This window comes from Aspergillus lucknowensis, assembly GCF_044049455.1.
Source record: "Aspergillus lucknowensis strain CBS 449.75 chromosome Unknown BJX67scaffold_3, whole genome shotgun sequence".
In the NCBI taxonomy this organism is placed as follows: Eukaryota; Fungi; Ascomycota; class Eurotiomycetes; order Eurotiales; family Aspergillaceae; genus Aspergillus; species Aspergillus lucknowensis.
In genome coordinates, this window is record NW_027263547.1 from 905247 (window position 1) to 932652 (window position 27406).

The window sequence follows — 27406 nt, forward strand, 5'->3', positions numbered from 1 at the left end:
AGTCAACGGCTTCTCCCCCTTCCGCTGTCGAAGGCCAAACCCAGCAATCTTTGTATTCCCAATTGACAATTTCACACCTCCCAAGCCTTCCTCGTCTTCTCGTTCGTCGGCCGGAATCAAACACCGGTGGGAAGCGAACAACAACTCTCATCCTGCACACCCTCAAATCCTACTTCTTGATGATTCTGCGCGAATACTCTGCCACAATATATCCACCCTCACCCACTCACTCATTCATCTCTTTCTCCAAATAGCGAAGTCCAGAATAACTACAACACCTCCAATCTACTAGCTAACTGCATAACCCTGGTTCAAACACCCAACACTTCCCCGGGAAAACACAGGGAATCTTTCTGGGAGCATGTCCGAGCTGAAGGTAACAAGATATGCTCAGGAGACTACCACTCCAAGCTAAATAGGTTGGAACTGCTTAGGAACTCAACTGTATAACCGGTTTGCCGATCTTTTTGCTGGAAAATCTTTCATACGCGCGTGGTACCTCCTCAAGACTATGCAAAACCTCGCCAATAATAAAGCTCGGCTTTGCCTTGCCACTCTCAATTAATTTCTGCAGCATCGGCTGTAGTCTCTGTATCTCAGCCACACCACCTCGAAGCGATAGACCCTTGAACCAGAGAAGCCCAACAAGCACGGGGAATTCTCCTTGCTTCTCCGTAGCTAGAGGTGTTCCTGCTGATTTGCCCGGATGCGGAGGGTATACACCAGTAAGGCCAATCCCTCCTGTCGCTTCTGTAACCTTGATACAGTTATTGAAGACAATATTCTCTTCCGGCTCGAGTTTGCTATTCACACACTCGAACCCGACGCAGTCAATGCTACGACGTACCCCGCGCGGCTCCTTTCTGAGAATCTGTTCGACTGGGTCGTGTTTGGTAAAATCAATGGGAATAGCGCCTATCGAGGCTGCTTTCTCCAGTCGAGAAGGAACATGATCAACCACATAGACTGTTCTTGCACCGCGTAGTAAAGCCGAGTAAGCAGTCAGCAGACCTACTGGACCAGCGCCAAACACTGCAACCGTGTCTCCTGCTTCGAATCCTGCGCAGTCAACTGCGTGCCAAGCGGTTGGAAAGATATCAGAGAGGATAATATAGTCGAGGTCATGTTCTGTTGATTCAGGAAGCTTGAAACACGATGTGTCCGCAAATGGAACACGGATATACTCCGCTTGGAATCAATGTCAGCATATAGCCGGCGAGCAGACCAAGCGAAGTGAATGCATACCCTGAGTACCGCCTAAATCCGGTCCAAAGTCATCACCGAACCCAGGAAAGTCTAGAAGTGTAGGCGGATTAAATGTGAGGCAGTAAGTAACGTCGCCACGGTAGCAGTTGTCACAGTATCCGCAAAAAATGGCTCCAGGGGCTAGCACGCGGTCTCCCACTTTAAGGGACTTGACCCCGTCTCCTGCCTCTACAATCGTGCCCAGTCCTTCATGGCCCATGATCCACGGGACAGTTCTACTGCCAAAGAGGCCGTGGTACGGGTGTAAGTCGGTTCCGCAGATTGCAGCTGTTGTGATACGGATAACAACATCGTTTGTATCTTTAATATGAGGAATAGGCTGGTTCTTCAAGGCCATATGGAAAGGCTGGCCTTCCCAAAGAATGGCCTTCATGGATTTCTGTTGGGCTTGTGACATTTTGCAAAGTGAGTCTTTGAAGGTACACAGTTAAAGGAGGTAGTTGAATATTAAAGATTACAAGAGCCCTACAGACCTCTGTAGAGCCTTTCTATGTGTGTGGAAAAAGACTTTATAAAGTCTTCCGGATACCGCCGGATCCTGTACATCCATAACGTCATGACTCAACAATCGTTTGTAAGTGATGGTACGGCTAATCGAGCTCCGCTCACCCTTACTATTAAATAGAGAATAGCAAGCTAGTCAATGGGCCGAACTAAGGGTCGCTCGAGCATGAGGTTGCGATGGATATTGGCCATGAAGCGCTGGACCGGCTTCCCCTGGTCGGCTACTGGGGTATTCCAGCCATTCAGAATACCGGCAAGGATGGGATGTGGATCTGTGAGAGGTGTCGTCGGGTGGGTTGTTTTGAGCGCCTCATAGTCTTGAACAATGTTACCGAGGAGACCTGTCCTTGGATGCGTGGAGCTGTGGCCGTTGTCCACGGGGCCCAAAGTGGCGTGCACAGCGCCGACGACATTCAGAAGCTGGTCGGCCAAGGTCCGCAGCTGCGAACGTTCCTCCCGCAAGCGATTCACTTCCTCGAGCAGGGCCTGTTCGGCTCCGCCCTGGAGCCGGGCGAGTTGAAGCTCCAGCCGGGCCCGTCGATCTTTTGTACGGGTCCTCTGATGCCCGCTGGGCAGCTCTGTCTTGAGCGCGCTTCCCGTCTTGCTTCGAGAGACTCTGCATAGTGTTGGATACTGATCGAGAGAAGGCGGGCAAGCGGGGTCTTCTTTATTTAAATACTACTAGGTCTCAGTTGCATTGACTAAGAGTGAGCCAGGAGAATTTTAACAGGAATTTGAGTTGGTATAGATACAAATCCACCAAAACGGGAGGTAGTGGTGGATGGCTAGGAAATACAACGTGGCCCGTTGTATGCTAGTGCATTGCGCGCACGAGTCAAGGCTGGCGTTGTGCGTCCAATCTTCGAATCCATGGTACACCTATCCGACAACTGGGACTTACTCGGCATGTTTCTCGGGCTGCCTTGTGCGAAAATGTTCATGCTTGGGGAGAAAAACCGCGGATTATCCTATCTGGGCAGGTTGCAAGAGGAAGGCGTGGAGCTGGCGCTCATTCCGCAGAGCGGCCACTTCCCTATGTATTCGAACCCCGTCGAGATGTGGCGCCGCATTGCGGCTTTTCTGAAGAGAGCAGGTTGACGGAGCTGCTGCCATGAATAGAATAAAGCCTAGCGTAAACATGTGACAAAAGGACATCTTCTTTCCTTTCTTTTTCCACCGTGTACGACGCTACAGACACACCAGAGATAGCACGAAGTTCAGTACTATTGTAATCTCGACCGTCCTGCATCTGGACTGATCCGATTTGCTCGGGTACATCCTCTCTTTCGCCGACTGTTGGCGGCGAAAGCAACCAACATGCCGAAGCCACAGCCCGAGCTGCTGCCCTGGGTGCCGATGGTGACTACGTATGCAATGGCCTGTTGTCATTTTGCTCGTGTTCGATTTTGTGATGGCTGTCAACTAGCCACGGATCTACAGGCAAAAGCGAGTCTTGGTGAAACCACCCATGAATATTTGGATATAGCGGGCTCGCCAATTTTCAACTCCCAAGCAAAAGAGCCCATATTCGGGCCGCTCATGCCCGGACTTCAAAGCAACCTCGCATCAATCCAGACTGTCTCCGGAACCGGCGCAAACCATCTCGCCGGCCCGTTCCTGGCCCGCTACCTTTGCCCAACCCGCGTATTCATCCCTGCCCAGACGTGGATCAACCACAGGTCAATCTGGGAGGTGGCCGGGGTACCAGTTGCGGAATATCCATACTACTCCTCCGCCACAAAGACATTGGATCTAGCCGGGATGCTAAACGCCCTAGCCACCGCCAACACCAACGACGTCGTCGTACTGCAGGCTTGCGCCCACAATCCCACGGGAGTGGACCTGTCACAATCTCAATGGAGGCAGGTTGCTGACCTTGTTCGGCGGAAGAGTCTGTTCGTCGTCTTCGACGGCGCATACCAGGGTTTCGCACCTGGCGACGTCAACGGCGATGCATGGGCGGTTCGGCACTTCACGGAGAACATCCTAGCCTCCGAAAGTACGACACACCCAGGTATGTGTGTGGCGCAGTCTTTCTCTAAGAATTTTGGTCTGTACGGCGAGCGTGTTGGTGCGCTGCATCTTGTGGTGCCGCCGCATCTTTCAGCGGAGGGTGTGCAAGTAACATTTTCACTCCAACGCTAAGTGACGCTAAATTGGGTGCCGAAAAATGGTGACTTTTTATACCACTTGAAGCCTCCATTCTAAGGATCATAGTAATAAAACCATGGTAACTACAAAAGTCCACGTTTACTATATGCTCACTAGGATTAATGCGTTGGTTAACCCGTTACCAAAGACGTATAAATAATGAATATTCACTTTTGGGTTGCTTGTGAGGTACATAAACTGTTGGCAAATTACATACATGATTCGCCATCGAATAAGGAAAAGTGAGAAGCGCCCTGATTCTTCAATTTCCCCAGCCTCCTCTTCGTGACAATAAAAAAGCTACAGAGCATCCTGGTACCTTCGACTTTCTTCCAACAAAACCCCATTTTCTCAAGGCAAACAAGCCAATTCGCTTTCCGTACATTTGTTTGTCACGCTCTTAAATGTGATAGGTTTAGGAAGGTTCGAGCCTGTGATTGAAACATCGGTGAATGAGACGGAACCAACAATCTGCGCCTTCTGGGTTCCGGTGCACTGGAGAGTAGGCACAACTTCGTCCGATTCAATGCAAATAGGAACACAACCAGTGTCCGTAGGATCGATAGTTGTCGGCCCAATACTGACTGATTCTGACCTCTTCTTGGGTACGCCTTGAACCGGATTGCCCGATTGGGTGAAGCATTGTTGATTAGTGACGGCAGTGGCATCACCAGTAAAAGTGACGGATTCTCCGGCCCCGCAATACAGGCCAGTGATTAAAAGTTGGTTTGTGTCCGTCACGCATGCCGACGGCTGCTTGACGGTCGCAGCCAGCGCAGAACCGCTGATGAATGCGAGGTAGGAAAGAAGCGGAGAGGTCTTCATGGTTGAGGATGAATATCGGAACAAGTGTCAAGCTTAAGTCAATCACGGATGTAGAAATATTGGGAGGCTTGAATATACATGGAAGACAAAACTACTGATACATGTTAGGGAATTGGGGAAAAAACTACAGTAATATATCCAACATTTTTCTATTCTCGCCGTATGAAGGCAGGCTGGTGGCGAAGCCCAGGACAGCAAGTGCAGTCACTTGACATAGGTCTTGACGTTGTTGACTTGACGTTGACGAGCTCTGGATATGCTCTTAGGGTATCCGTAGTGTACGATATGGTGTGAGTGGTCTGGAGGTGGCGTAGAGGTGGCGTGGAAAGTGGTGTGGAGGTGCTCCGGTGATGGGCGCCCCCTCATAGGACTCATAGGTGCGACGAAACCCCGAGCTAGATGTGCCAGCTTTCTTCAAAGGGTATTCAATAAGCTCACATACGACGGATCTGTGGGATTCACGACTATCTAGGCATTTTGTTTTGAAAAATTGTCGCGTTTTCAATAGTCCATAGTTCCATGGAGTTGAGACTACCCCAAGACCCGCCTGATCCAAGAATCATTGAGCTTAAAATCTTGTTTTATTGAGGGTATACTGTAGATTGGGGAATCACTTGGTGCAGATGGTCTGCTGTTAAAAGACATCACCCATCTTTCTACTGGTTACTTTTGAGTCCAAGCTTCATATGCACGAACATTCAACCGTCCGTTTACGCTGATAGACTAGATGTAGCTCAAATAGCTACCGTACCGCGGTCGTCACGAGTCGGAGTGATGATGTCAACCAGTGAAATACGCGTATAATCTAGAGTCGATCCCGTAGACCGAGGTGCGCGTGAAGAACATAGGGCTGAAGCGATGATGCTGGTGCCGCAGGGATGTGCTATACCACTCTTTATTAGGTCTCTGGTCTCCTGGATCGATACATCGTCGATCTTCGGCAATCTTGATCTGCTTGTCTCCTTGTAAGTTTAGCCCACCAGAATTTCTTGCCTTCAGTTGTAGTTGACCTATCAAGAGGGATATAACAAGGATTCCGGAGCCACGGTAAATCTGGACCTGTCAGATGATTATCCAAGATTTTCTATTTTAAGCTCAAGCCAGCTACCTCTCTATATCCTAGAATGAGGCGATGACGTCCACAACCTCATCCTACACCTATCGGGGAGAATACTCAAGTTGTGGCACTACAAATGGTATGTATGTTAAGTCCGCTCCTATCTAGAATCTATAATACTCGAGGAAAATCTTCCAAGTAATTATTGTTTTTGGTCCGTGATATATTGCAAAGATTGCTTGAAACATTGACCTTGTATTTCGTTTCCTTGGCCTAAGCGTCGGCAAAAGTATGTTGCAAACATGCAAATATTTGCATCCATCTTCTAAAAGAGAGTTGGAGTAAAAAGATGTGGACATCTATATCAGGATCGCCAGATCACTCTGATGTTAGGAAACAAAGCCACCGACGACATCTTAAGCTAAGACCGTGGCGGGTGATTTTAAGCGAGGATAGATCCCTGATGTCTCGGGCGGTTTGGGAATTCGTCAGAGAACATTACCGGCCTCACAACGAAACGTTGTCCGTAACCAACCTGCCCACGTGTTGACGTTGATGGCAGGCACGGGCTGATGCGGTTGAGGCCTCAGCTGCAGCACCTTTTCCTCGACTTTGCCTGGAAACCGAATCTATGTGGACGATGATCTATGACTGAAGCAGCCACAGCACAAGATTTAGAGATATGCACGCCTATCTGGAATACGTATCACAGCCCAATCAACTACTCCCAGCGACAGGAGAATACACCACATGCTTCCCACTCCCACTCCCCCTCCCAACCCCATTACTCGAACTCCCCTGCAAGTTCGACGCAGGCCCCATGTCCCCAGGCAACTCGATCCTCGTCGAATTGCGCATCTCCGAAACCCTATTCGGACTCCGCGGCTCAAACGCCGGACCCCTCCGCTCGGAATCAGACTCGTCCTGCATCTTCTCCGCCATCGCTTCCCACCGAATCGTAATCGGCGGCCCAGAGCCCGGTCGACTCGTTGTCCCACCCCCAGGATAACCGGAACTCGAACTAACAACCGAGCTTCTCGCGCTCAGTGATCCTCGTCGCGGCGCGCCCGCACTACTCCTCGAAAGCGCGGTAATCCGCTGCCCCGCGGCATTCCATAGCTCGAATTGCAGGCCCGCAGGCTCGACGACCAGCTTCACGATCACGGTGACCATGAAGTAGACGGGGGCGCGGTTATACCAACGGTGGTTCTTGGGTTTCTTGTCGACGGAGGCGGTGTCGACTTCGAGTTCGCAGATGAGCTTTGCGCCGCCGCGCGTCATCGAGCTGGGGAGTTGGTCGCGCGGTAATTGGGACATGACGATTTGTGCGGTGAAGGGGCGCGAGAGGTCGCGCGGGGAGATTTTGCGCGGGAAGGATCGTTGGATTCCCGTTCGGGGGACGAGGTCGCCCTTTCAATCTATCTCAGCATTGAACATTATTTCGCGGGAATTGCAGGGATACCTGTAAAACGAGCCAGTCGATCTGGTTAATTGCGTACGTCTTCTGGTTCCGCTCGTCCCAGCGTGTCGGCTCGCCGACGTGCTTCTTCGGGTCGTACAGCCAGTCGCAGATCACGCCGTAGCTGACGGGGCTGTAGAGGTGGTTGAAGACTGCGCCGCCGGATTTAAGCTGCTGCGTGCGGTTCATGACTTGGCCTTGGGCGACGGCTAGTTGTCTGTCACAGTTATGCGTTAGCGATGGCCACGGAAATTGGAAGGATATGCGAGATGTACGGCTCGTCGACTGTGAGGACTTTGACCCCCCCAGGCAGGAGATGCGTTGGTGTTTCGTAGCGGGTTGTGAGGCGTTCGCGGACGTACGGGCAGCTGCCGAAGCCGCCGGAGAGGACGAGGAAGGACTGCATGTGTTGTTAGTCAGCGAAAGATTGGGACACAGAGAGGGCGTACGATTTTCTCAGTAGGGTGGGATAACTGCAGGCGACGGATTTGCTCGTCTAGCAGGTCAAAGAGGTCGTCGATTTTCGCGTCGAAGATTCCGCGTACTTCGTCGCTATGCTTGAGTCAGTACTGGACTCATGTGGATGGGGCAACTGCTGGCTTCATACCTCGTTATATAGAGCTGCCCGTTATGTATCCCCTGCTCTGGGAAATGTGACTCCGATAGAGTAGCGGGAAGCTCGAGTTTAAGAGTGGGCAGTTGCTCGCCCTCCACGCCAAAGGAGCACTTGAAGCGCTCGAAGCGGCCGATCATCATCTTCCAGGCTATGTCTTCAGTTGTTCCTGGCAGGGAGAGGCGGACTGGTTCGAGTTTGGCACAGACGAGTTGGTGCACGCCCAGGTCAATGAAGACAGACCCGACGGGTTTTCCTGGCCGGTTAGCGAGGTCTAGGTTAGACGAGTTCTCAGCGGTACCTTCGACGAATCCGAGGGGATTGTAAATTGTTGGCTCGCCCGGTGCAGAGGCTAATTTTAGGACATTCACGTCCGTGGTTCCGCCGCCAGCGTCGCACACGAGGATAACATCGTTTTTCTATCCCAGTCAGCCCAGCCCTCGGTATCGAGACAAAATATAGACAAGATACCTGGTAGTGTAAACCAGAAACGTAGACCGCCGCCGCCTCAGCCTCCGTCAACCCAATGGTAGCCCTATGCTCCGGCCGATCAAAGACAATGCTCTCCCTCAACTCCGCGACCATGCGAGGATCCTTCCACGTCGTCGGCACACTAAAGACAAACTCCACCTTCATCCCGTCGAACCGGGGCATCGTCTTCGCAAAATATGACAGGACATACTGATACACGCAGCGGATATAATCCTGGAAGTACCGGGTTGCCTGTTCGCGGGTCGGCGCGTCGGGTCGCGAGTCGACGAATCCGGGATCGAGGTTGAGCTTGAAGTATTGCTTTATGTCCTTCGCGTCGGGGACGTTCTCTTCGCATTGGAAGCCCCATTTCGTGGTGTTGTCGTGGTAGAGGATGTGGGAGGGGACTTTTGTGGCGACTTGGCTGCCCATCAGGCCGGGCCAGTGTTGGATCGATTTCGGGGCTGGCCAGTTGGGTGCGTAGGAGTAGGCGACACCTGTGCATTGTCGTCATTTGTTAGTAAAATCCAAAGGCACAGAATTCTCCAGTTCATTTGGACGGAATCTTGGGGGGAATTGTACCTGTGCAGGTCATGCCGAAATCGACGCCGACGACGATGTCGGGGATCCAGTTGTCGGCCATCGTGCCGGGAACGCGACGCGATGCGACGGTCTCAGTGTCGAGCAGTGGTGAGAGGGTCGCGCAGGAGCGGCGCCGACATGCTGGAAAATATCGAGGTGAGCCTTGGGGGCCATGTTCGCGACGGAGGTGGAGGAAAGCGAAAGGCCAAGCGCACTGCCCTTCTCCGGCCTCGTATTGCACTGGCCCGCGCGCTATCCACAGTGGCCTGGCTTAACCATTCACGTCTTAGTCTGCGTTTAAGGCGCTTGGCTGTGTTGGCGGGGCATGAGCCTCATGAGTGGTCTTTGAAATTAATAGAGAACCAAATCATGGTATATATGGGAATATGCGATCATATGCTACTCGGAATCTAAATAAAACCCTTCCAATCCAATTGCATTCGACGCCAAGCATATGTAAGCTCGCGTTTAGCGGCGCGCGAAACGTCTGGCGCGCGGGAAAGTTCGAACCATGTTCCGAGCGCGCATTAATCGGGGATCAATCCGGTCAGACGGGCTGTCTTGATTGCCGCACGCTCAGGATGTAGGGAAGTGGCCAAGACGTTGACCAGCAAGTGTATCCACTCCGCTTGACACTGCCAACGACGGAAGACAGCAGTCGTAGATTCTCGACCCCAGGTAAAGCGGTCATGCTCACGGCATGGCCGGAGGTGCTCTCTCAGTGACCACCGTAGAGACGGTTGGTGAAAGGAGACGGTCAAGACACTGATATACCCGACCTTCACTCCGCGCTCGTCCCATCATCAGGCGGCTCCCTGGGCGCATCACCTGAAATCGTCAAACGGTCCCATTTCTGAAGAAACCGGTCCAACGCGAGATCATCCTGCCGGATCGGACCGTTCTGGATGACCGACGCATAGTGCGGGTAAAAGCTGCTGAACGCTTCCCGATCCTTTTCAGTCCAGCTTTCGGCGGCAAAGGAGCTGAAAAGCGCGTTGGTCTCCTCTGGGAGGGCGACATTCAGCTGATTTGCGGTGAGTTGAAGCATTCGCATGATCCCCTTGGCGAGCGGGTACCGTCGTGAGAACGCCCGGGCGAGAGTGCAGAGCTCCGTGAAGGCGGTGCGGTTCTCCGCCGAATCGAGCGCTTCGAGGAGAGAAAAGAGGGCCGTTGTAACCCATTGGATTGTGCAAGGGGCCATGCGGTCAATTCCCCAGCGCATACGGTGAATGCGAAGCAGTTGGACGATCCGTCGTGCGTTGGCGTAGGTTATCTCCCGCGCGGCCGCGGCTGTTTCGTGGTCGTGGATGGAAGTGTTGTATGATTGATAGAACCAAAACAGCTGGATTATCGTGGTGTGGTAGAAGAGACTGGAAAGTTAATAGACAGAAAGAGAGCCAAGTCACAGGAAGAAACGTACTGAATCCCAAGGATATGAGCAACGTTGGCGTTCTCTACTTGAAGGCACTCCGGAAGGTTCGCATACCAGCCCTGCAACTGTCTGTACGAGTCGTCCACTATTGAAGCGGTCTCTGAAACGGGCAGTCGGTCCTCAACCGAGTGAAACGCCCTGCTCATCCCGATCGCAATGCAGGAGAGATCGCACCAACGATCGAAGACACAGACATGGTGGCCCCGGACAGGGTCCATCGCACGGGGGTACGGCGACCACATATCCTTCGGGTCCTCGTGGTTGATGGGAACCCGGGCCCGTTGCGGAGGCTGCGTGTTCATATGCTTCATGAGTGATGTGGCAGCAGTCCTAAGGGAATTAGCGGGACGACCAGAGAATCGTTGCCAGGATCTTGTTTACGCTGCCATGCTGAAGTTACCCCACAAGGTCCAATTCACGCTGTTCTCTGCGACTCGAGTAGATTCGTCGTCGACCGGCCGTGGAGAGTGCGATCCGGCGTACTCCTCTGCGGCCCGACAGGCGAGGTCGAGGTACATCCAGCCCATGCGATCTTTGCCCATCAAAACCAACCTACACTCGTCAGTGGACGTCCCAAAGAGGACCAGGATGAGGAGGATACTGACCTCACCCACAAAACCATCAGCCCCTGAATGGTCGGAAGGCTCACGGAGGATTCGAGCTCCTCCTCGTCGAGTAGCCGACGGGCCTCCTCGTAGAATCGGTCGCCTCGCGACATCGGGTCGTCCGGGACCGCGAACACCTCGGTATAGTCAGAATTGTACTGGGAGTGTTAGAAACCTCTCAACGAGTGGTGGATAGACGTTTACGCGAGTCGGTATACTGAACATACACTGGCCTCAGACAGGATCACGTTCACCAGGAACGGCGAACAGTACGGACTCTGCAGGTCACCCCGCCGCATCTCACTGAGAAAAACATCCTTGTCCAACCAGCAAAAAAACGGGTAGGTCCATGTAAAGTACAGTGAGATCAGATGGGAAACTAGATCGTCGTCGTCGGTGACCGTAGTCCACGGCTTCGCGGGCACTCGATAGACTGGTGTATCGGCGAGTCGATGAATAGGGAGCATCCGACGTGGAGCCCGGGATTGCGCTTCGTCCTCCTCCATCTCGTCTGCCGAGCGCTGAATATGTTGCTGGAACTCCTGTAGCTCTGGCGATTTCTCGAGCTCCGTCCGGGAAAAATTCTCCTTGAGGAATTTTTGCAGCTCGATGACGGTCGCGTTGCTCTGGATCAAGCTCACCAGCTGGGTCACTCCTTTGCTCTCACTCTCCCGCAGGGCATCGAGTAAACGGTCGAAGGTATCGGAGGATTGTTCCAGGTGCTCGACCTTGCGTTTCATGGCAGTTTTCCGACGCATGTCGGCCATTTCGTCGACATGGCAGTCGATCCCGTTGGCGACACAATGCTGACATGGTGGGTCGCCCCGACACTAAACACGACCCCGCGGTCAGCAACACCATCCCGGGATCCATGGACATTATTTCTTGAGGGATTGGAAGGCAAACCTTGAGCTTCTTCTGCTTGCATGCTCGGCAGGCGGTTGTTTTGTGTTTCCGCGCAGGGTTCGCCTCGTCGGTCGCAGCATTGGGAGTCTCTGGGCGGCCCGCAGTCGGAGCGAGAGGACGGGAACCGGACATCAGCAAGGTCGAAAAAAGCGAGGCACCTGGGACGGGTAACTTTACTCAGGCACAGAGGGTGCGAGGAAGAGAGTTCAGGAAGAGTGTTCAGGAGGTGGTCACGGCAAAAAGGCTCTCTCAGCAAGAGGGGAGTCACGGCATCTTCGGAAATGTGTTCCACCAGGGGTTCTGGGGATGACAATCAGATCCCTGCGCGGGGTCTGCAAACCCGTTCGCATAGCCTGAGTTGTGCTCGTTTTTCCGGTCTTTGGGGCCCCCTTCCAGCCAATCGCAGCCAATCGAAGCTGCCTTTGCAGCTATCTTTGCCTGAAGTGCCCGTGGCTTGATGGTTTTCATCCCTTTTGGCTCGGAAGTGAGAACCAGAGACCTGGGGCCAGACCAGGATCGCCGCCCGCAGCCACACACCGCTCATCCAGACACGCTGTGGGATGATGAGGGGTGGTCGTTCGCTTTCGAGTCCAGTGCCAGTCATCCCCACCAGTGGATCCAGCCAAGTCTGCGCCCATGCTTGCAACTCTCGTGCTCTGTCTGATAGGTCACCCTGTGGACTGATTCCTCAAACTCCCACATGGAACTCCACAGGGCAGCTCCAGCGTCAGTCCATTTTTGGCACTGCCCGCAGCATTCGACTGACCACTAATGCACGTCTTCCCAACCTGGCCCTCCAAGCTGTGTCTGCCCTCCATCCACTCATTGAGACTGGAGCAATCGACACGATTCCCTCATTGCAGCATCGTGCCGGTTGAGGGGATCCAACTGTGCGTCATGCCTTCCGTGCAATCGTCCGATCCTGTCGATCTCAAGATTCTACAGCTGCGTCAAACACCCGAGGCGCATCTCTTTTCTTCTTGGAACAAGAATCTGCGAACCTTTAGAATAATGTCCCGTCGCCCGAATTCAATATTGGACTTGACTTCGTCTCGGGTCTTCGCTCCGCCGCAATTTCCCTGCCAGCTTTCCACGACCCAGCCTCCAGCACCTGCGGCAGAGACAGCTTCACCCCCCCAAAGCGCCCACTGGATAAAATCCGTTGATGCAGCTCATCCAGCAGCGCAACCGTCATGGCCCGCCACTCCACAATCTCGTCATCTCCCGCGCCAAAGCACGGCAGAGTCCCACCGGAGATCCGCAGCCCTCTCTCCAAGGCCCCCTCCTTGAGCGTGAGAACACCCATGTCGACGAATAAGCCTCCATTTCTGTACTCTGGAAGTCCGGTACCCAGCTCTGCGTTTGCCCAGGTGGTCGAGAGGAGCCGTTCGAACGGCACCTTTAGTGAATATGCCAGCCACTGCGTAAGTTTGTGGAACGGTTGGATGGTTGCCGTTTCTGCGGACTCACGCGATGCAGATTCGTGCTTTGCCAGGACGCTCAAGGGCCAGGCATCTCCAACAGGGCATCCTGCAATCTGCGTCCGGTCAGGTGGCCAGATGGGGATGAGCTGTGTTTGCAAGGTGCTCCACAGGAGAGCGTAATCGAGCTCGCTGCCGCCATTGCGTCTCAGATAATCTCCCAGTTGGTTAGAAATTGCATTTCCAGTTGTGGATAGCAACATACCCACAAGTAACCCAGGCCTCCCGTCCGGGCCGAAAACATCCTTGTGATCCAACAGCGATTGTCCAAGCTTGCGTAAGATCTCCACCCTCGCACCAGCCCCAACAAGCGGATTCCTTTCGTCGTCGATCTGGAAGCCGCGATAGAGCGTTTCGACAGTCATATTCCGGAGCGCCTGGCCTTGACAATCAATTAGCACCTTCTTCCAACGCCCAGTGAATCCATACATACCGTACACAACATCCTTCCTCCCGACCCCCTCCCCCGCAAACGCCCCCTGTAGAAACATATAGAGTGACGCAACCGCAATCCCCTCACTCCTCGAATACACATCCCCCTCTGGCCCAGGCTCGCGGAACCTCCACCGATCGCCCGCGCCCGCATCCAGCAAAACCGAGACGAAGAAAAGATCCACCAGACTCCGGACCTTCTCTCGATTATCGTATCCAGCTCCCTCCCATTTCAAGATGAGCTTCGTGATCCGCGGGACGTTCCCGACCTCGAAGTGCTGCCAACGGCCGTGCGGGGGGATCTCGTGGTATCGGTCTGGGCCGAAGTCACGCTTCGTCTGTTAGCGGTGTGTGTTGACCGGAGGAGGAAGAGGGCATTTAAATATCTAGGCTAGTGGGAGATGGTACCTGGATAATACTAATCACGTAGTCGACTGTCGCGTCGAGACGATCGGGGTGGTAGTCGAAGTGGTTGAGGCGGCCTTGTTCGGCGAGGGAGAGGACGAGGTGGGCTTTCTCGCGGACGGCTTGGAGGCTGAGGATGTGGTCGATGTTGGGGTCCATTGTGATCAACGGGCAGTCCCTGGATATTCGGATAGGAAAGGTTGAATCGAGGGCAGGGGGAAGAGTTGGGAGATGGGATCTGGATGTGTGTTGCAGCGTGGGGGTCTTCTCTCCCTTGCTTATCTGCACCCCCGCTTGAGAAGGATGAGCAGGGAGCTCTTCACTTCGTATTATCTGGTAAGTAAAAACATTGTCAGGAAGAATGCATTGGAAGAATTGAATTTCTCAATCAATTGAATGCTTCTCTTTTCATCCTGTCTGCGCTGCCGTCATCTCTATTTCTAGCTCGTGTCAAGCTGAAGATATATATATAGCTGGACCACCTGGGCAGTTCAGCATCAGGCTACAACTGAGATGAGCAATGGAGATGTCGAGTATATACTCAGTCTTTTCAATAAGAAATTTCAAATTGATCGTGAATCTTTTTACAATACAGCCAACCTACCACGCAACAGTCGCGGAAACCCCATCCAGCTCGCGCTGCCAGTTCCGATGCTGCGAGATCTGATAGAAGAACCTGCCCACGAAATCGCTCGCGTCCTTCAAGATCTTAAACCCCTCGCTGAAGCTCTCCGGCTTCTCCGGCCCCCTCGCGGTAACAACCCCATACCACTCAACAACCTCCTTCGACTCCGCCGTGGCAACATTCACATCCAACACACCCCCAAGAACCTCCTTAACCAGCTGCGCCGCCTCCCCCGTCGCCCCAAGCGCCTTCAGATGCCCAAAGGCCTCAGAAATCCAGTACCGGATCTGCCCGTTCGCCTTGAGAGTCTGGACATGCGGTCCACCAGGGATGAAGGTGGCGTCGAACATCGTCGACCGCTGCCCGTCATACTGGTGGTCCGGGACCACGCCCTTCGACGACTCCTTCGACTCCCCGGCGGCGTAAATGGCCGAGCGTTTTGTGCCGATGACGAAGGGAAGCGCCTGCGCGGCGAGAATCGCCGCCCTCATCCCCTGGAACGCGACCTTGTCGTAGCCGTCGCCGATGAGGATTGCGATGCGCCGGCTGACGATGCCCGGGGTCTTTGGGGGGAAGTCGAGCTGTGAGAGGCGGACGGAGGTCTTGCCGTGGTTGGGGCGCAGGGCCTTTTGTGGGATCGGGGCGCCGACGATGTCGGCGACGGCTTGGGCGAGAGGTAGATCGAGCTCTGCGAGGCGGGTGCCCGCGAGGCGCTCGTAAACGGTTGGGTCGTCGCAGTGGTCGAGCTCGAAGCAGAGGGCCTTTTTGATGTGGGCCTTTTCGATGGCCGACATGGAGTTGTAGAAGAGCTGGGCTTGGTTGTGGTGTTCCTTGAACTTTGGGGAGAGGTCGCGGCGTTTCTGGCCGAGGATCTTCTGCGGATAGGAGACGAAGCCGGTCTTCTTGTCTGCGGGGGGGAGGGCCTCGAAGCGGTTGGGCCAGTAGTTGACGGAGCCGCGGGTGATGCGGTGGCGCATTGCGCCGTCGCGGTTGTGGTTGAGGAAGGGGCAGACGGGCCGGTTGATGGGGAGTTCCTCCCAGTTGATTCCGAGGCGGCTGATCTGGGTGTCGAAGTAGGAGAAGTTGCGGCCCTGGAGGAGCGGGTCGTCGGAGAAGTCGATGCCGGGGACGATGTGGCTGGTGCAGAAGGCGACCTGCTCGGTCTGCGGGAAGAACTCGTCGACGTTGCGGTTGAGCTCGAGCTCGCCGATGACGCGCAGGGGCACGAGCTCCTCCGGCCAGATCTTGGTTGCGTCGAGGATGTCGAACTCGAACTTGTCCTCGTCCTCCTCGGGGATGACCTGGATGGCGAAGTCCCACTTCGGGAAGGCCTTTTTGTCGATGGCCTCCATGAGGTCCTTGCGGTGGAAGTCCGGGTCCTGCCCGGCCAGCTTGAGGGCCTCGTCCCAGACGAGCGAGTGCACGCCCAGATGGGGGATGAAGTGGAACTTGACGAAGTGGCGCTTGCCCTGCTTGTTGACGAGGGAGTACGTGTTGACGCCGAAGCCCTGCATCATGCGGAAGGATCGCGGGATGGCTCGGTCAGACATGGCCCACATGAACATGTGTGTGGCCTCTGGATGGAGGTAGACAAAGTCCCAGAAGTTGTTGTGCGCTGTCTGCCCTTGGGGCACTTCGTTGTGTGGCTCTGGCTTGACGGCGTGAACTGCTCGGGTTAGCGGTGTTGAGCTGGGGTTGGAAGGAGTCTTACCGAAATCAGGGAACTTGATGGCATCCTGAATGAAGAAGACGGGAATGTTATTGCCGACGATATCCCAGTTGCCTTCGTCGGTATAGAATTTGACTGCGAATCCACGCACATCGCGCACGGTATCAGCGCTCCCTCGGCTTCCTTGGACAGTCGAGAAGCGCAGGAAGACCGGAGTATTTCGCGAGGTATCGGTCAAGATCCCTGCGGAGGAAAGCTCCTCGATACTCTCATGAAGCTTGAAGTTCCCAAAAGCTGCCGTTCCGCGCGCATGCACGACTCGTTCTGGGATGCGCTCGTGGTCGAAGCGATGGATCTTCTCGCGGGCAATCTGGTCCTCCAGCAACATCGGTCCCGGCCGCTGTTCACTCGCAGCCCGAAGCCAGTGGTCGGGATCGGTGATCCCTACACCATGGTCGGTCGACTGGTGGTGTTTTGTGTGCGCATTGACGGTCTCTGCTTCGATGTCGACGAGCTTCTTGTTCTTGGTGGCACTGCCCTGCACTGCGTGCTGGGCCTTTTGCAGGCCAGCGGCGACGTGGGTGGTCATTTTGCGATTACTGTGTGAAGCAGTAGCCCGAATAAGGTTGAAAGAAGGTCAAAGTTAAGGCTATTTTGTGAAGATATAGCAAGTGTATGCGAGGTCGTGACATCATGGCTCAGCTCGGTGATGTTAGGGTGATGAAAGGTCAGACAACCTCCAAGCCCAGGGATGCAGATCAGGTTCTACATGTAGCGACCTGACGCATGTTTATGAGACAAGTAATGGCGACCTCGCTATTGGCTTTCCAACCCTGGCTGTCATGATGACGCTGAGCTACCTGGGCTCTCACTGGCCAGCCCGCATCATTCGTACCCCCCTTTTCCACCCCAGGGGCCTTGCTAGACGGATAATTTGGATGTAGGCATAGAGTCAATGGAGAACGGGCCAAAAACGACCCGCGAAATTCATAGACATGATCTTCGGGACCACCGTCAAAGCCCTAACGACCGATTTCTCGCAGCCACCAGGAGAGCATCCCTCGACCTCTTGCGGACGTACGAGACGGTCATCGGACTTTGACGGGTCTAGCCTCGTTACTGGTTATCCTGAGATGGTGAAAAACTGCACGAATGAACCTATTGCTAGAAAAACCACAGTAAATGCCGCTGCATATACAGAAGAGCGCAAATAAAGACATGACCACCGAACCTCCACCTAATCTAAGCAAAGTTCGATAGAGTCTTTGTAAATGTCTCCCCCCATTTCGCGCTATTCATCATCAGCATGTAGTCCATCCGAGCATCCGGATAGGGACATACCTTGTGTTCGTAGTGACAAAGTCCTCCAACTGCTCATACCTCTCCTTCTTCTCCTCAGCCCCCATACTCGCAGCCTCATAGATCGCATCCGACAGCTGCTGCGCACTCGCCGGGTTGAACGTGATACTCCCCTTGCCCATGAATGCCGCCGCCCCAGCAAGCTCTGAGAGAACCAGCACGCCATATCGTCCCTTCTGGCAAGCAACATTCTCCGCCGCGACCAGGTTCATCCCGTCACGCGGCGACGTGATAAGACAGATATCCGCGATGCGATAGAGCGCCGTCAAGTCCGTAAACCGCACCGAGTGGTGCATGTACACGATCGGACTGCCCTCGGGCGTCGAATACTCCCCGTTGATCTTCCCAACAAGCCCGCTAATCTCCCGCTCGAGGTCCTGGTACTCCTTCACACCCTCGCGGCTCGGGATCGCAACCTGGATGAGCGTCACCTGCCCCCTCAGATCCGGGTGCTGGGCCAGGAAGTGCTCGTACCCCTGCAGCTTCTGCACAAGACCCTTCGTGTAGTCGAGCCGGTCCACGCCCAGAATCACCGTCTTCCGCCGATACATGTCCTCCAGTTCCTCCACTCGCGCCTGCACCTCGCGGCCCAGAAGCCCGTCTGTAAACTTCTGCGGGTTAATGCCCACAATAAACGTCCCCGTGTGTGCCCGACGCCCCTTGTATACAATGTCATCCCCGTCAATCGCAGCCTCCAGCCCGCGCGCACAACACTCCACGAAATTCCGCTTATACTCATCCGTATGGAACCCGACAAGATCACACGCCAGAACCCCAGCCAACAGGTCCTTCTGCACAGGAAGCGCCCGCCAGAAATCCTCCGCGGGGAATGGGGTATGCAGCGTGAATCCGATGGGACACTTCTCCCTCCCGGCATTCTTAAGGCGCTCACGCAAATACGCGGGGAAAAGGAGCAGGTGGTAATCGTGCACCCAGACAAGATCACCATCTTCGATTGAGGCAGCCACGGTGTCCGCGAAGATTTCGTTTACACGCTGGTACGCCTTCCACGCGTCTTCGTTGAATCCGACACCCGATTGGTAGTGCAGGATTGGCCAGGCGATTCCATCTATCGGTGAATGTTGTTAGCTCTAGAAAAAAAGAGCGAGGGTCTAAGTTACGAAACTTGGGGAGGTGCACTGGAAAACTCATTATAATGCTGATGCGCCAGCTTCTCGTCGAGGAAGATCCCGACGGCGTCCTTCTCAGCGAGGGACTGCTGCGCGGCCTTGCGCTCCTCTTCATCCTCGATGTTTGTCCCCGGCCAGCCGAACCAGCGGACGTTGGTTGAGGAGCTGATTCCGGAGAGTGCGGTGACCAGGCCGCCGCTGGAGAGGGAGGACTCGAAGGAGCCTCCGTCGACCTTTTTGAGGGAGAGGGGGAGGCGGTTCGAGACGATGATGAGACGGCGCTTTTTGTCTGACATTCTGAGGATGAGGATGAGTGTGGGTTGTATGTAGGTAGTACTCGTTGAAAGTTCTCATCGTGCTCAATTAAAATGATATCAATACCAAGGATGTTATCAGAGCATTACGCCATACAATCCAACAGACAATGGAGCTTTCTCCGGAGGCGACTGATGTCAGTAGGGCTAGGCTGAGGCATCCAAAGAGCAGGCCAGCGCACCATGCATAGCTCAATCACCAGCATCATTTCCCTGACCCTCGCCGCCCAGCTGCCTAGTAACAAGGCACGCCTAACTGGAAATAACTAAAAGTGATAGACTGTGTAAATCATATTGTCATTGTTTGGATGCGATCGTGCCGAGTGCCTATGATGCTGCGTGACGTCACTGAATGCCACTTACGATATCATCGTCAAACCCTGTGCATCAAAACCAGATTTCTAGGTGGGAGAATACCTCGATCTGGAAATTTGCGGGAGCCACTTCAGGAGTTGCATCGTGTGCTGCCCTATGAACGGTTGATGTTTACTGCCGCGCGCGTAACCCTCAAAAACGAGAAGTCGGGGGAAGGCTGAGGATAAGCTGGGTGATATACCAACTGAGTTGTCGTACACGAGGACTAGACCGTAAAAATAGCCCATTAGATTGGGAGATGGTTTAGCTGGATGTGCTACTCAATGACTAGGGTGTGAGAAATTGGACATTTATACAAAGTAGAAAGATGTAGGTAGCAAATTTAGGAAATATTTAGATACAACTCCTATCAATTCTAGTAGTCTGACTAGATAATTCGAATCAACAGAACGAAATCCAAGTTACACTATAGTATTTTGCAATTTACAAACGCACATAACAGCGGGTCGTCTCTCAATATCTGCACTGTCGACTTTACTCGTCTCCAGTATTATGGATCTTATTTGGCAATGCGCGCTCGAGCTTCTCCGGCGCAGCCTTCTGCAAGCCCTTTGGTAGCATAGAATCTTCACCCTCATTGAGGGCATGGGTCTGGCGGCCAGTTCCGGGGCCGGTGTCATGGACCTTGAAAGTGATCAGCATTGGTATTCGTTAAAGAGGTCCACGGGTGGTCCAGACACATACCTTGTTGGGCAACGACTCCTCGAGACCCTGAGGGACTTTCTCCTGCGCGGCCTTGGGGACTTTGGAGCCGCCGACGGCGTGGGAAACGCCCTGGCCTTGTAGGTTCTCCATGGTCGACGATTATGGTTGTTTTATGGAGGGATTAGCAGTTTGTTGCTTGAGGTTCGAGTAGTAATGCTGAGTAGGTTGTGTAAAACAATGTGAGAAATACGACAGATTAAGTCTTATTTATATTTTTCCTAGACCTGATGATGACTACTCTAGGGCTGTCGTCATGGCTTCATTGAGCTCCACGTCCGGCATCGAGGTCGCTGGACGGTGATTCGCAGATCGCGTACTGCTGGTAGCAAGATTACATGGGAGGTTGACGTGGCCGGGTTTGGATCGTAGCTATATTGAGTGGACCTGGTCCGTAATAGGTTGTCCTATGTTAATAGGTTGTCCTATGTTAATAGGTTGTCCTATGTTGCCATCTGCTCCATAGTATCATGCCTTCGGAAATACCTCGTCATAGAGATATAGTGGCGACATTGGCAAATGAACGGAGTGTCTCATGAGCCCAGGCCCTGCGATTGTTCACTTCCTAGTCACGATACGGGACGTCGTTGCTAGCGGATGATCATGGAGCATGTAGTATGTGGCCATGAAGAAGGATTGGTCTCCAGCAATAAAGTTGCCAAGGAATGGTGACAGCGTCGCGAGCTGCTGGTCAGTGAATGCCTCGCGTTTGAATCCTAGAGAGTAGTCAGGCCGGGGGCGAGTCCCAGTCAACGGGATCGCGTTGTTCCAGCCTTCGTTGACACTCTCTATCAGAATATTGAGATGCTTAGCTCCATAGGTGCACAGAACTTCTGCTGAAGAAACGATCAATGGTGTTATATCCCGTATAACTCTGACCTTATTCTTATCCTCGACCCTTTGGCAGGTCTGTTTGAATCGGTTATCCTGGAATAGTGTGTCACTTGGGATTCTCTGGGTTGAACTGAGCAAGGCCAAATAAGTATCCTTGCTCTCCTTCGCGAGACCCAAATCCGATTCATTCATGAAACTGCCCTTGGTGGCAAGCAAGGTCTCGTAGCGCGGGTCTTGGTATGGAGCGCTCTTCTCCTCCCTCGGCTTCTGATCACTAGGTATCGTAGATGCGCAGGGACCCGAGCGCTTGCGGGAAAGAGACAATAGGGACTTTTTTCGGGCCCGTAGATGCTCCAGACCAGGTTCAAAGTATCCTTGCGGCCACTTCTTTTCTCTCACCCAAAAATCAATCGCGTTCATGCGCTTGTAGATGCCGCCATTATTCGTCGCGGGTCTATCGGAAGCATTATCCGCAAGAGAGAGTCTATGAGATAGACGAGGCCGCTTCTGAGGGAGATCTGGATCGTGAGCGAGCGTGTCGACAGGTCGTTTCGTACCCCGGTTGCTAGGTCTTGTTTTTGGGAGATGCGGTCTTCTTTCTTGGAGCTGAAGTGCTCCTGTTTATTGTCAGTGAAGACATCGCTCAGCGCTGCATGAGACCAGTACCTCCATCTTTTGGCGCTGACAAGGCGCGGCGAGGGCTAGGGTGGCCGCTCTGGGCGGCCAGCTGTGCTCGAGTGAGGGCCATGGCAACGAATATGCTGGCGAGCGATGATATGTTTGATTTATGATTGACACAAGGCAGCTACTCCATGAGCATCAGTGCCAAGAGGTTTGGTTGACCACCTGCAACAAAGATCATTGACTTGAGTTTTCTATTTTTGCTCCAGTGGTGAGGAGTGGCTGGCCATTGGGGCCATGTTAATGTGCTTTGTTCTTTAGGGTCAAACTCCAGAACACTTGAATGGAGCCCTGGTTGCGGCCCGGAAACTGGTCCAAAAATACCCTTGTGACCGCGAGCCATGTGATATGGGATTCCCATTGTCCTCTCGCTTGAAATTGTGAGAATATACCGAAACAGTTCATGAATGACATCTATTGACCAAGTTCAAAAATCTCAGTCATAAAGGTCGTTCCAGAACATAATATCCTGGAGATTCTCGTCACTCAGGGAGGCATTCACGAAATGTTCCCTTGGAGGAGTCCGAATCCTTCGATGAATTTCGCCAGCTGTCTTCCAACCAAAGTATCCAGCCATTTCCCAATCGATAAGTCCCACGATCTTGTCGTTGCCCACAATACAATTGGATTGGGTAAACTCATTGTGCATAAAGCCCAAGTCCGCGTCATTATTAGTGCCGAAAAAGGTTAATATCTCCTTCCAAGGGATTGATCCGGCCATTACTGAAAATATTAGGATCTTGGACGACATGGAATCGAGCCCGACGTCCGTCATGAGGCTTGATGGTATGCAGCTGTCGTAGTATCGCTTGGGCTTGCTCTTTGAAAGACTGCTTCTGGCTCTGTGAAAGGTATGGCCATGCAACACTCAAAGCAACACCTGGAAGCCTCTCTTGGATAAGTACTTGGCGACCACGTATCTGAGGTAGTGTAAGTATTAGGGGTATAATAAAACGGCACTGGTGAACCAGTACCTTCCCAGCAAAGTATATCTCCGGTACTCTAATCCCTCCGAGTACGTCCTTGGCAATAGAAAGAGCTTCAACATCATTGGCATCGGCGAACGAATAATCGATCTCTGGTGTGTTGTGAAGGTGACTAGATTTGACAATGACATTTCCAAGTGCGAACACATCGCGCCCACCTTCGTCTGCAGGATAGATCCAAGTAGACTCATCACATAGGCTAAGTACTGACTCCCAGTATCGCATTGCCTCGGCAGATTGGCACCCGATGTGTTCAGGCTGGACGGAAAACTGGCCTGGCTTAGGCCGATACCGTCCGTAGAGCGGAAAGTCCGCATACAAGTCAGTGGCCGGAATGTGTTCTGGTTCAGTCGCGTATGGATTCATTGTCACAGTATTGACCAGAGTGTGAGAACTTTCGGGGCGAAGAATATGTGGGTGATCCTTGCTATACGTGGGTGCAACCCCTGATGCCAAGACGATATGGTGAGGCTTACGTTCTCATCTGTTAGTTGATGAGTCTGCTCTCTGGTTGACACTGTTCGCCTGAAAGAGATATAGACCGTATTCTTGCGCAAGGGCAAGAAATCACTCTCTAACCCCAGGATGAGAATAACATGCCAGCTGCCGAAAAACATACTCCGGAGTACTCCATACTTCGCCCCACCTCCAAAAACCAATGGCTCCATCGATCTGATAGCTTGTGTGGAGAAAATACATCATGGCCTTGTTGCATAGACATTGCGTCACCACCTCAGCACCCTAAGGTTCCAGCACTCCATACACAACACGCCTCCTAATCCTCGCAATCAACAGATACAGCAAAGCAGGATCAATATCACAAAATCCATCAGAATCATAATGTCTTTCACTCCCCGCGCCCGCCTCCTCCGCCTCGCCAAACCCCAAACCATCCGCTCCCAATCCCGCCGCACCTATGCCTCACCACCACCCGAACCACCACAGCGAAGCAACAACTCAACATGGTACCCTTTCCTCTCGCCTGTCTATCCTCTACCAAGCATAAAAAAAACTAACGCGTGTCCAGGATCGTAATAACTGCCGCCCTCGGCATCCCAGCCGCCTACTACCTCCTCCAGGGCAACAGCGCCCGCCCCTCGAAGGCGCCCTCGACGCATGACCAGCCCGCCTCGCGCAAGGACCCCGCGGGGACGAACACGATGTCGTCAAAGCAGGAGGGGCTGTCGAATGCCGATACGTCGAATCCGTACGTCAATGAGCCCGGGAAGAGTGTGAAGGGGGAGGGGGAGACGGAGTCGGCGAAGGTTAAGGGGACGGTTTCGACGAAGAGGCCGCAGACGTAATTTCTTTGTTGCCCCCTTCTGTGGGACAGGAGAGTGGGGTGTACAGTATTATAGTGGTTTTTTTTTTTTGGTGGGGGGGGGAATGGGATCCTACTGTCTGGAGTGTACGAGGGTGTTTTCGAGGGTAAGCTTCTGCCGGTCTGGACTTAGGCCCAAGCTACGCACCAAAGGCCTATCTGCGTCGAAAACTATTGGGGATGCCAATGCATGGCGAGAGAGGAAGCCTCATGCTTACGAGACTTCCAAAATTATGCTTATTTTGCTCCATATATGTTGATAACGTGGGTATTCCTAATATTTGAGTGTCTCATAACGAGCACGAAAAAGGACGTAAACGCTTTTAAGGGAAAGACCCATCTACTATACATGTACGCCGAGGCCAGGAAAGAAAGGGTTATACAGATAGACACACAAGGAAAGGGAAGCAAGAGCGAACAAGCCGGAGAGCCAAAAGCGCTGTATAGAGACAGAGACGGAAAACGACAAGCTGCGGGGTGGGAGAGATCAGGAGATCCTGATCTGGTAGTCGAAGATATTTCCGGCATGTTGGTACATCATCGGGTCGATGAGCGGCTGCTCAGCGTTACACGGTAGCGAAGCAGGCCCATCCATTCCCATGGCGGGGTGCTGCTGGGAACTCGACAACCCCATGACAACCTGCTGGGTGCGGTCCTGACGTCCTGTCTCTTGCTCGGGTGACGACGGGGGTGGCACGCGCTCGCCTACCTCGCCCGAAGCGGTGGACGAAGATTCATGCCTCGTCGCCTGTCTGACCATCCGTCCGAGGTAGACGTGGATCGCCTCGTCGTCACACCGCGAATGCATGAGGATCTGGTCCTTCAGGAATAAGAGATCGCTATGGAGGCCCTTGATTTCCTCCTCGAGGAGCCTCTTCTTCCGTGAGGCCTCTTGACACCGCGTTTTGAGCTGGTCTGTTTCGCGCTTCTTCTTCTGACGGCTCTTGCTCGCTGCGACGCGGTTGCGCTCGAGGTGCTTTTCTCTCTTTTGGATCTCGTCGGGGCGGTAGCTGTGGCTGTGGCTAGTTGGGGACAATTTTGGGCTGCTACGATCCGAGTGGTATGAACTGCGAGAGTCGTCTACAGCGAAATCACCTTTGTCGTGATTGTGGGTGTGGTCACTTGAGGTGGAAGTAGAGGAGTAGTTACTGAAGGACGAAGGGTATCTGAATGACTGTCCTGAGTTCATTTCCATGTCCATCGACCGTTTGCGGTCATCGGGAGGGGCTGGTCGGAGTTGGCGGTTGCGAATGCGCGCTCCGGGGCTCTCGTTGTAGTAATTAGGTTGCATGCCCTGTGGGTGCGCTGTATTGTCGCCAGGCGCGGGTGGCATTGATGCCGTCGGCATGTCATGCTGATTTGCTTTCTCGAGTAACTCAAGCGAGAGAAATTCTGGGCCAAAGCCGTTGCTGAGGAGCAGAGACGATGGGGCGACACCAGATGCTCCCATGGAATCAGCATGGTAAAAGGCCGCTGGCGTAGACATGTTAATGGCTAGGAGGTCCCCGTCAAAGTGGCTATCGAGATTAGCAGTTGGGTATTGTTGGAGGGCACACTCGTACCTAAGGTGTTCGCTATCGACGGCCTCCTCTCATTTGGTGAAGTGAGGCTAGGGGCAAAAAGAAGGTCCGGTTGCCGATATGATGTTGACGGAAAATGAGCTCAATTAATCAGGTCCCGCAATCGTGACAATGTGGTGCGAATCTTGCCGTCAATCGAGTTCGAATTGACTCCCCTGGCAGTGGAGGAGCAAGCGGATGGAGAAAAGTAATGACGACGGGATGGAGCTTCTGCAGAGAGCGGGGGAAACTTAAGTCGTGAAAGCCAAGGTCTTGACGTTTACCATGGATGAAACTCGATCCAGCAGAAGGTCCTCGAGCTTAATGACAGGCCATCCGGTCGATCGCATCCAGCCCTGAGCTGCAAAAAGTGGCTGCAGTGGGAGGAGAGATGACGTTATCGCTACTCATCAAGTGCAAATCTTGGCCAATCAGGCTCAGGGAAAGAGAAATCAGGACAAAACCGAGGGAGAGACGGGGGCTGGAGAAAGTTATGTTGTTCTTCTCCTTTCGACCCTCAACCCGTGCGAGTTTGGCTTGTGGCGTGCGAAGAAACTTGTGCCAGAAGGGATCCCATCTCTGCGGGAACGCGAGACAACTGTACAAGTACGATGTGGACGGGACTTCTAGAATCGAAGGGTCGACTTTCTGAACGCCGGGCAGAGAAAAGAATGCGAGACCGGGTAATCAAACCGTGCTGCTGCGAGATACTACACTTTGATTTTGCCTCCTGGCGTGCCATGTTAGAAGGCAAAAAGGATGAAAAGATATCCTGCTTGAGACTGCCTCGTTGATAAGGCAAAACATTCAGTGCAAAGTCGGGAGGCTGGCCCATCCAATTAAAGAACGTTCAATGCATCCAAAAACCATGTTTCACGCAAAGGACCAGGCAACCTTGACAACACTCCAAGTCAACGAGATCAGGTTAAATCCGGTTTTCAAAGCCAGGAGCTCAACCTTGTCTTTCTCCACCGTTCCTTCAAGCAAAGGGAGAAGAGCTCGCCAAGCAACCCATGGATCGTCAGCATAGCTCCCCACAACAACCTTTCATTCTGGCCATCCAAAAGGTGGGGAAGTCTCAACCATGCTTGGCTGCCAACCGTCAATCACGTCCCAACGGCGAGCTTCCAGCTGTCCAAGCTCGAGGCCATGGCGAGCTTGACTCCGCTGCGTCACCAGTGCCCGGGCTTGGGGTTCACAACACGACTTGTTCCCCAAGCACCAGGTATCCCGCATGGCGTCCGTTTGGAATGTACTTTTGCCCGCCCTTGTGTATGTCATGTTGCTTCAACCATTCCAAGGTCGAAGACAGCCGAATCCCAACATCCTGCAAGGGTTCAAACCTTGAGCTGCCGAGCCTGCGAGCCCATCAGAGGTCAGGATCGTGACGCTGTGGCGCACACCAAAAGAGTTTTTCGCATCAAATTCAATTGAAAGTCTTTCCGATTCGTTTCTCACAGATTGTTGGGGTCTGGATTGCCCCCAGAATGTGAATCATCAGCATTCTACAGCTTTGCCGCAAAGCCGACTGGTATGTGACAAAATCAAAGTACACATTCTTGGATATGTATTTAAGCGCACGAGCGGCTTCAAAATAAACCACCTTTAGCATGGGCAGGAGAAACTCTCGAAGCGGAATTCTCAGGCCGTGGTTTCATGCGA

At 53.3% G+C, this 27406-nt stretch overlaps 13 protein-coding genes across 13 annotated transcripts; 2 read left to right on the forward strand and 11 right to left on the reverse strand.

The window, feature by feature from the left end:
- Positions 1-430: 430 nt before the first annotated feature.
- BJX67DRAFT_369732 (glutathione-independent formaldehyde dehydrogenase) lies at positions 431-1663 on the reverse strand (the record flags this gene model as incomplete). The annotated part of the gene is made up of 2 exons (XM_071030804.1): positions 431-1188; positions 1246-1663. 2 exons carry the CDS (start codon positions 1661-1663, stop codon positions 431-433), a joined length of 1176 nt encoding a protein of 391 aa, XP_070890603.1.
- A 1424-nt stretch (positions 1664-3087) lies between these two features.
- On the forward strand, positions 3088-3915 carry BJX67DRAFT_377375 (pyridoxal phosphate-dependent transferase; the record flags this gene model as incomplete). Its single annotated transcript, XM_071032093.1, has 1 exon — positions 3088-3915. The coding sequence occupies one exon, from the start codon at positions 3088-3090 to the stop codon at positions 3913-3915; it is 828 nt and encodes a 275-aa protein (XP_070890604.1).
- A 209-nt stretch (positions 3916-4124) lies between these two features.
- BJX67DRAFT_342727 (uncharacterized protein) lies at positions 4125-4825 on the reverse strand. The gene has a single exon (XM_071028059.1). The coding sequence runs from the start codon at positions 4744-4746 to the stop codon at positions 4273-4275; it is 474 nt and encodes a 157-aa protein (XP_070890605.1). The 5' UTR covers positions 4747-4825; the 3' UTR covers positions 4125-4272.
- A 1695-nt stretch (positions 4826-6520) lies between these two features.
- On the reverse strand, positions 6521-8989 carry BJX67DRAFT_377377 (Hsp70 family protein; the record flags this gene model as incomplete). The annotated part of the gene is made up of 8 exons (XM_071032094.1): positions 6521-7213; positions 7266-7479; positions 7538-7662; positions 7712-7814; positions 7870-8131; positions 8177-8294; positions 8347-8843; positions 8929-8989. 8 exons carry the CDS (start codon positions 8987-8989, stop codon positions 6521-6523), a joined length of 2073 nt encoding a protein of 690 aa, XP_070890606.1.
- A 294-nt stretch (positions 8990-9283) lies between these two features.
- Positions 9284-12458, reverse strand: BJX67DRAFT_342731 (uncharacterized protein). The gene is made up of 6 exons (XM_071028060.1): positions 11872-12458; positions 11193-11795; positions 10966-11123; positions 10742-10912; positions 10349-10690; positions 9284-10298 (listed from the first exon to the last, which is right to left on the reverse strand). The coding sequence occupies exons 1-6, from the start codon at positions 12001-12003 to the stop codon at positions 9710-9712; spliced, it is 1995 nt and encodes a 664-aa protein (XP_070890607.1). The 5' UTR covers positions 12004-12458; the 3' UTR covers positions 9284-9709.
- A 114-nt stretch (positions 12459-12572) lies between these two features.
- On the reverse strand, positions 12573-14557 carry BJX67DRAFT_342732 (uncharacterized protein). The gene has a single exon (XM_071028061.1). It carries the CDS (start codon positions 13841-13843, stop codon positions 12875-12877), a length of 969 nt encoding a protein of 322 aa, XP_070890608.1. The 5' UTR covers positions 13844-14557; the 3' UTR covers positions 12573-12874.
- Positions 14558-14789: 232 nt separating this feature from the next.
- On the reverse strand, positions 14790-17072 carry catA (catalase catA; the record flags this gene model as incomplete). Its single annotated transcript, XM_071034464.1, has 2 exons — positions 14790-16480; positions 16526-17072. The coding sequence occupies 2 exons, from the start codon at positions 17070-17072 to the stop codon at positions 14790-14792; spliced, it is 2238 nt and encodes a 745-aa protein (XP_070890609.1).
- Positions 17073-17658: 586 nt separating this feature from the next.
- Positions 17659-19268, reverse strand: BJX67DRAFT_389164 (trehalose-6-phosphate synthase; the record flags this gene model as incomplete). Its single annotated transcript, XM_071034465.1, has 3 exons — positions 17659-17774; positions 17825-18911; positions 18983-19268. The coding sequence occupies 3 exons, from the start codon at positions 19266-19268 to the stop codon at positions 17726-17728; spliced, it is 1422 nt and encodes a 473-aa protein (XP_070890610.1). The 3' UTR covers positions 17659-17725.
- Positions 19269-20135: 867 nt separating this feature from the next.
- Positions 20136-20456, reverse strand: BJX67DRAFT_377382 (uncharacterized protein; the record flags this gene model as incomplete). The annotated part of the gene is made up of 2 exons (XM_071032095.1): positions 20136-20285; positions 20346-20456. 2 exons carry the CDS (start codon positions 20454-20456, stop codon positions 20136-20138), a joined length of 261 nt encoding a protein of 86 aa, XP_070890611.1.
- A 465-nt stretch (positions 20457-20921) lies between these two features.
- BJX67DRAFT_377383 (uncharacterized protein) lies at positions 20922-21945 on the reverse strand (the record flags this gene model as incomplete). The annotated part of the gene is made up of 2 exons (XM_071032096.1): positions 20922-21814; positions 21864-21945. The coding sequence occupies 2 exons, from the start codon at positions 21943-21945 to the stop codon at positions 20922-20924; spliced, it is 975 nt and encodes a 324-aa protein (XP_070890612.1).
- A 369-nt stretch (positions 21946-22314) lies between these two features.
- Positions 22315-23230, reverse strand: BJX67DRAFT_369738 (aminoglycoside phosphotransferase family protein; the record flags this gene model as incomplete). Its single annotated transcript, XM_071030805.1, has 3 exons — positions 22315-22572; positions 22625-22798; positions 22853-23230. 3 exons carry the CDS (start codon positions 23228-23230, stop codon positions 22315-22317), a joined length of 810 nt encoding a protein of 269 aa, XP_070890613.1.
- Positions 23231-23626: 396 nt separating this feature from the next.
- BJX67DRAFT_342736 (uncharacterized protein) lies at positions 23627-24237 on the forward strand. Its single transcript, XM_071028062.1, has 2 exons — positions 23627-23829; positions 23892-24237. The coding sequence occupies exons 1-2, from the start codon at positions 23705-23707 to the stop codon at positions 24166-24168; spliced, it is 402 nt and encodes a 133-aa protein (XP_070890614.1). The 5' UTR covers positions 23627-23704; the 3' UTR covers positions 24169-24237.
- A 321-nt stretch (positions 24238-24558) lies between these two features.
- On the reverse strand, positions 24559-25925 carry BJX67DRAFT_166890 (bZIP transcription factor). The gene is made up of 2 exons (XM_071025020.1): positions 25748-25925; positions 24559-25702 (listed from the first exon to the last, which is right to left on the reverse strand). Exon 2 carries the CDS (start codon positions 25669-25671, stop codon positions 24673-24675), a length of 999 nt encoding a protein of 332 aa, XP_070890615.1. The 5' UTR covers positions 25672-25702; positions 25748-25925; the 3' UTR covers positions 24559-24672.
- Positions 25926-27406: the final 1481 nt, after the last annotated feature.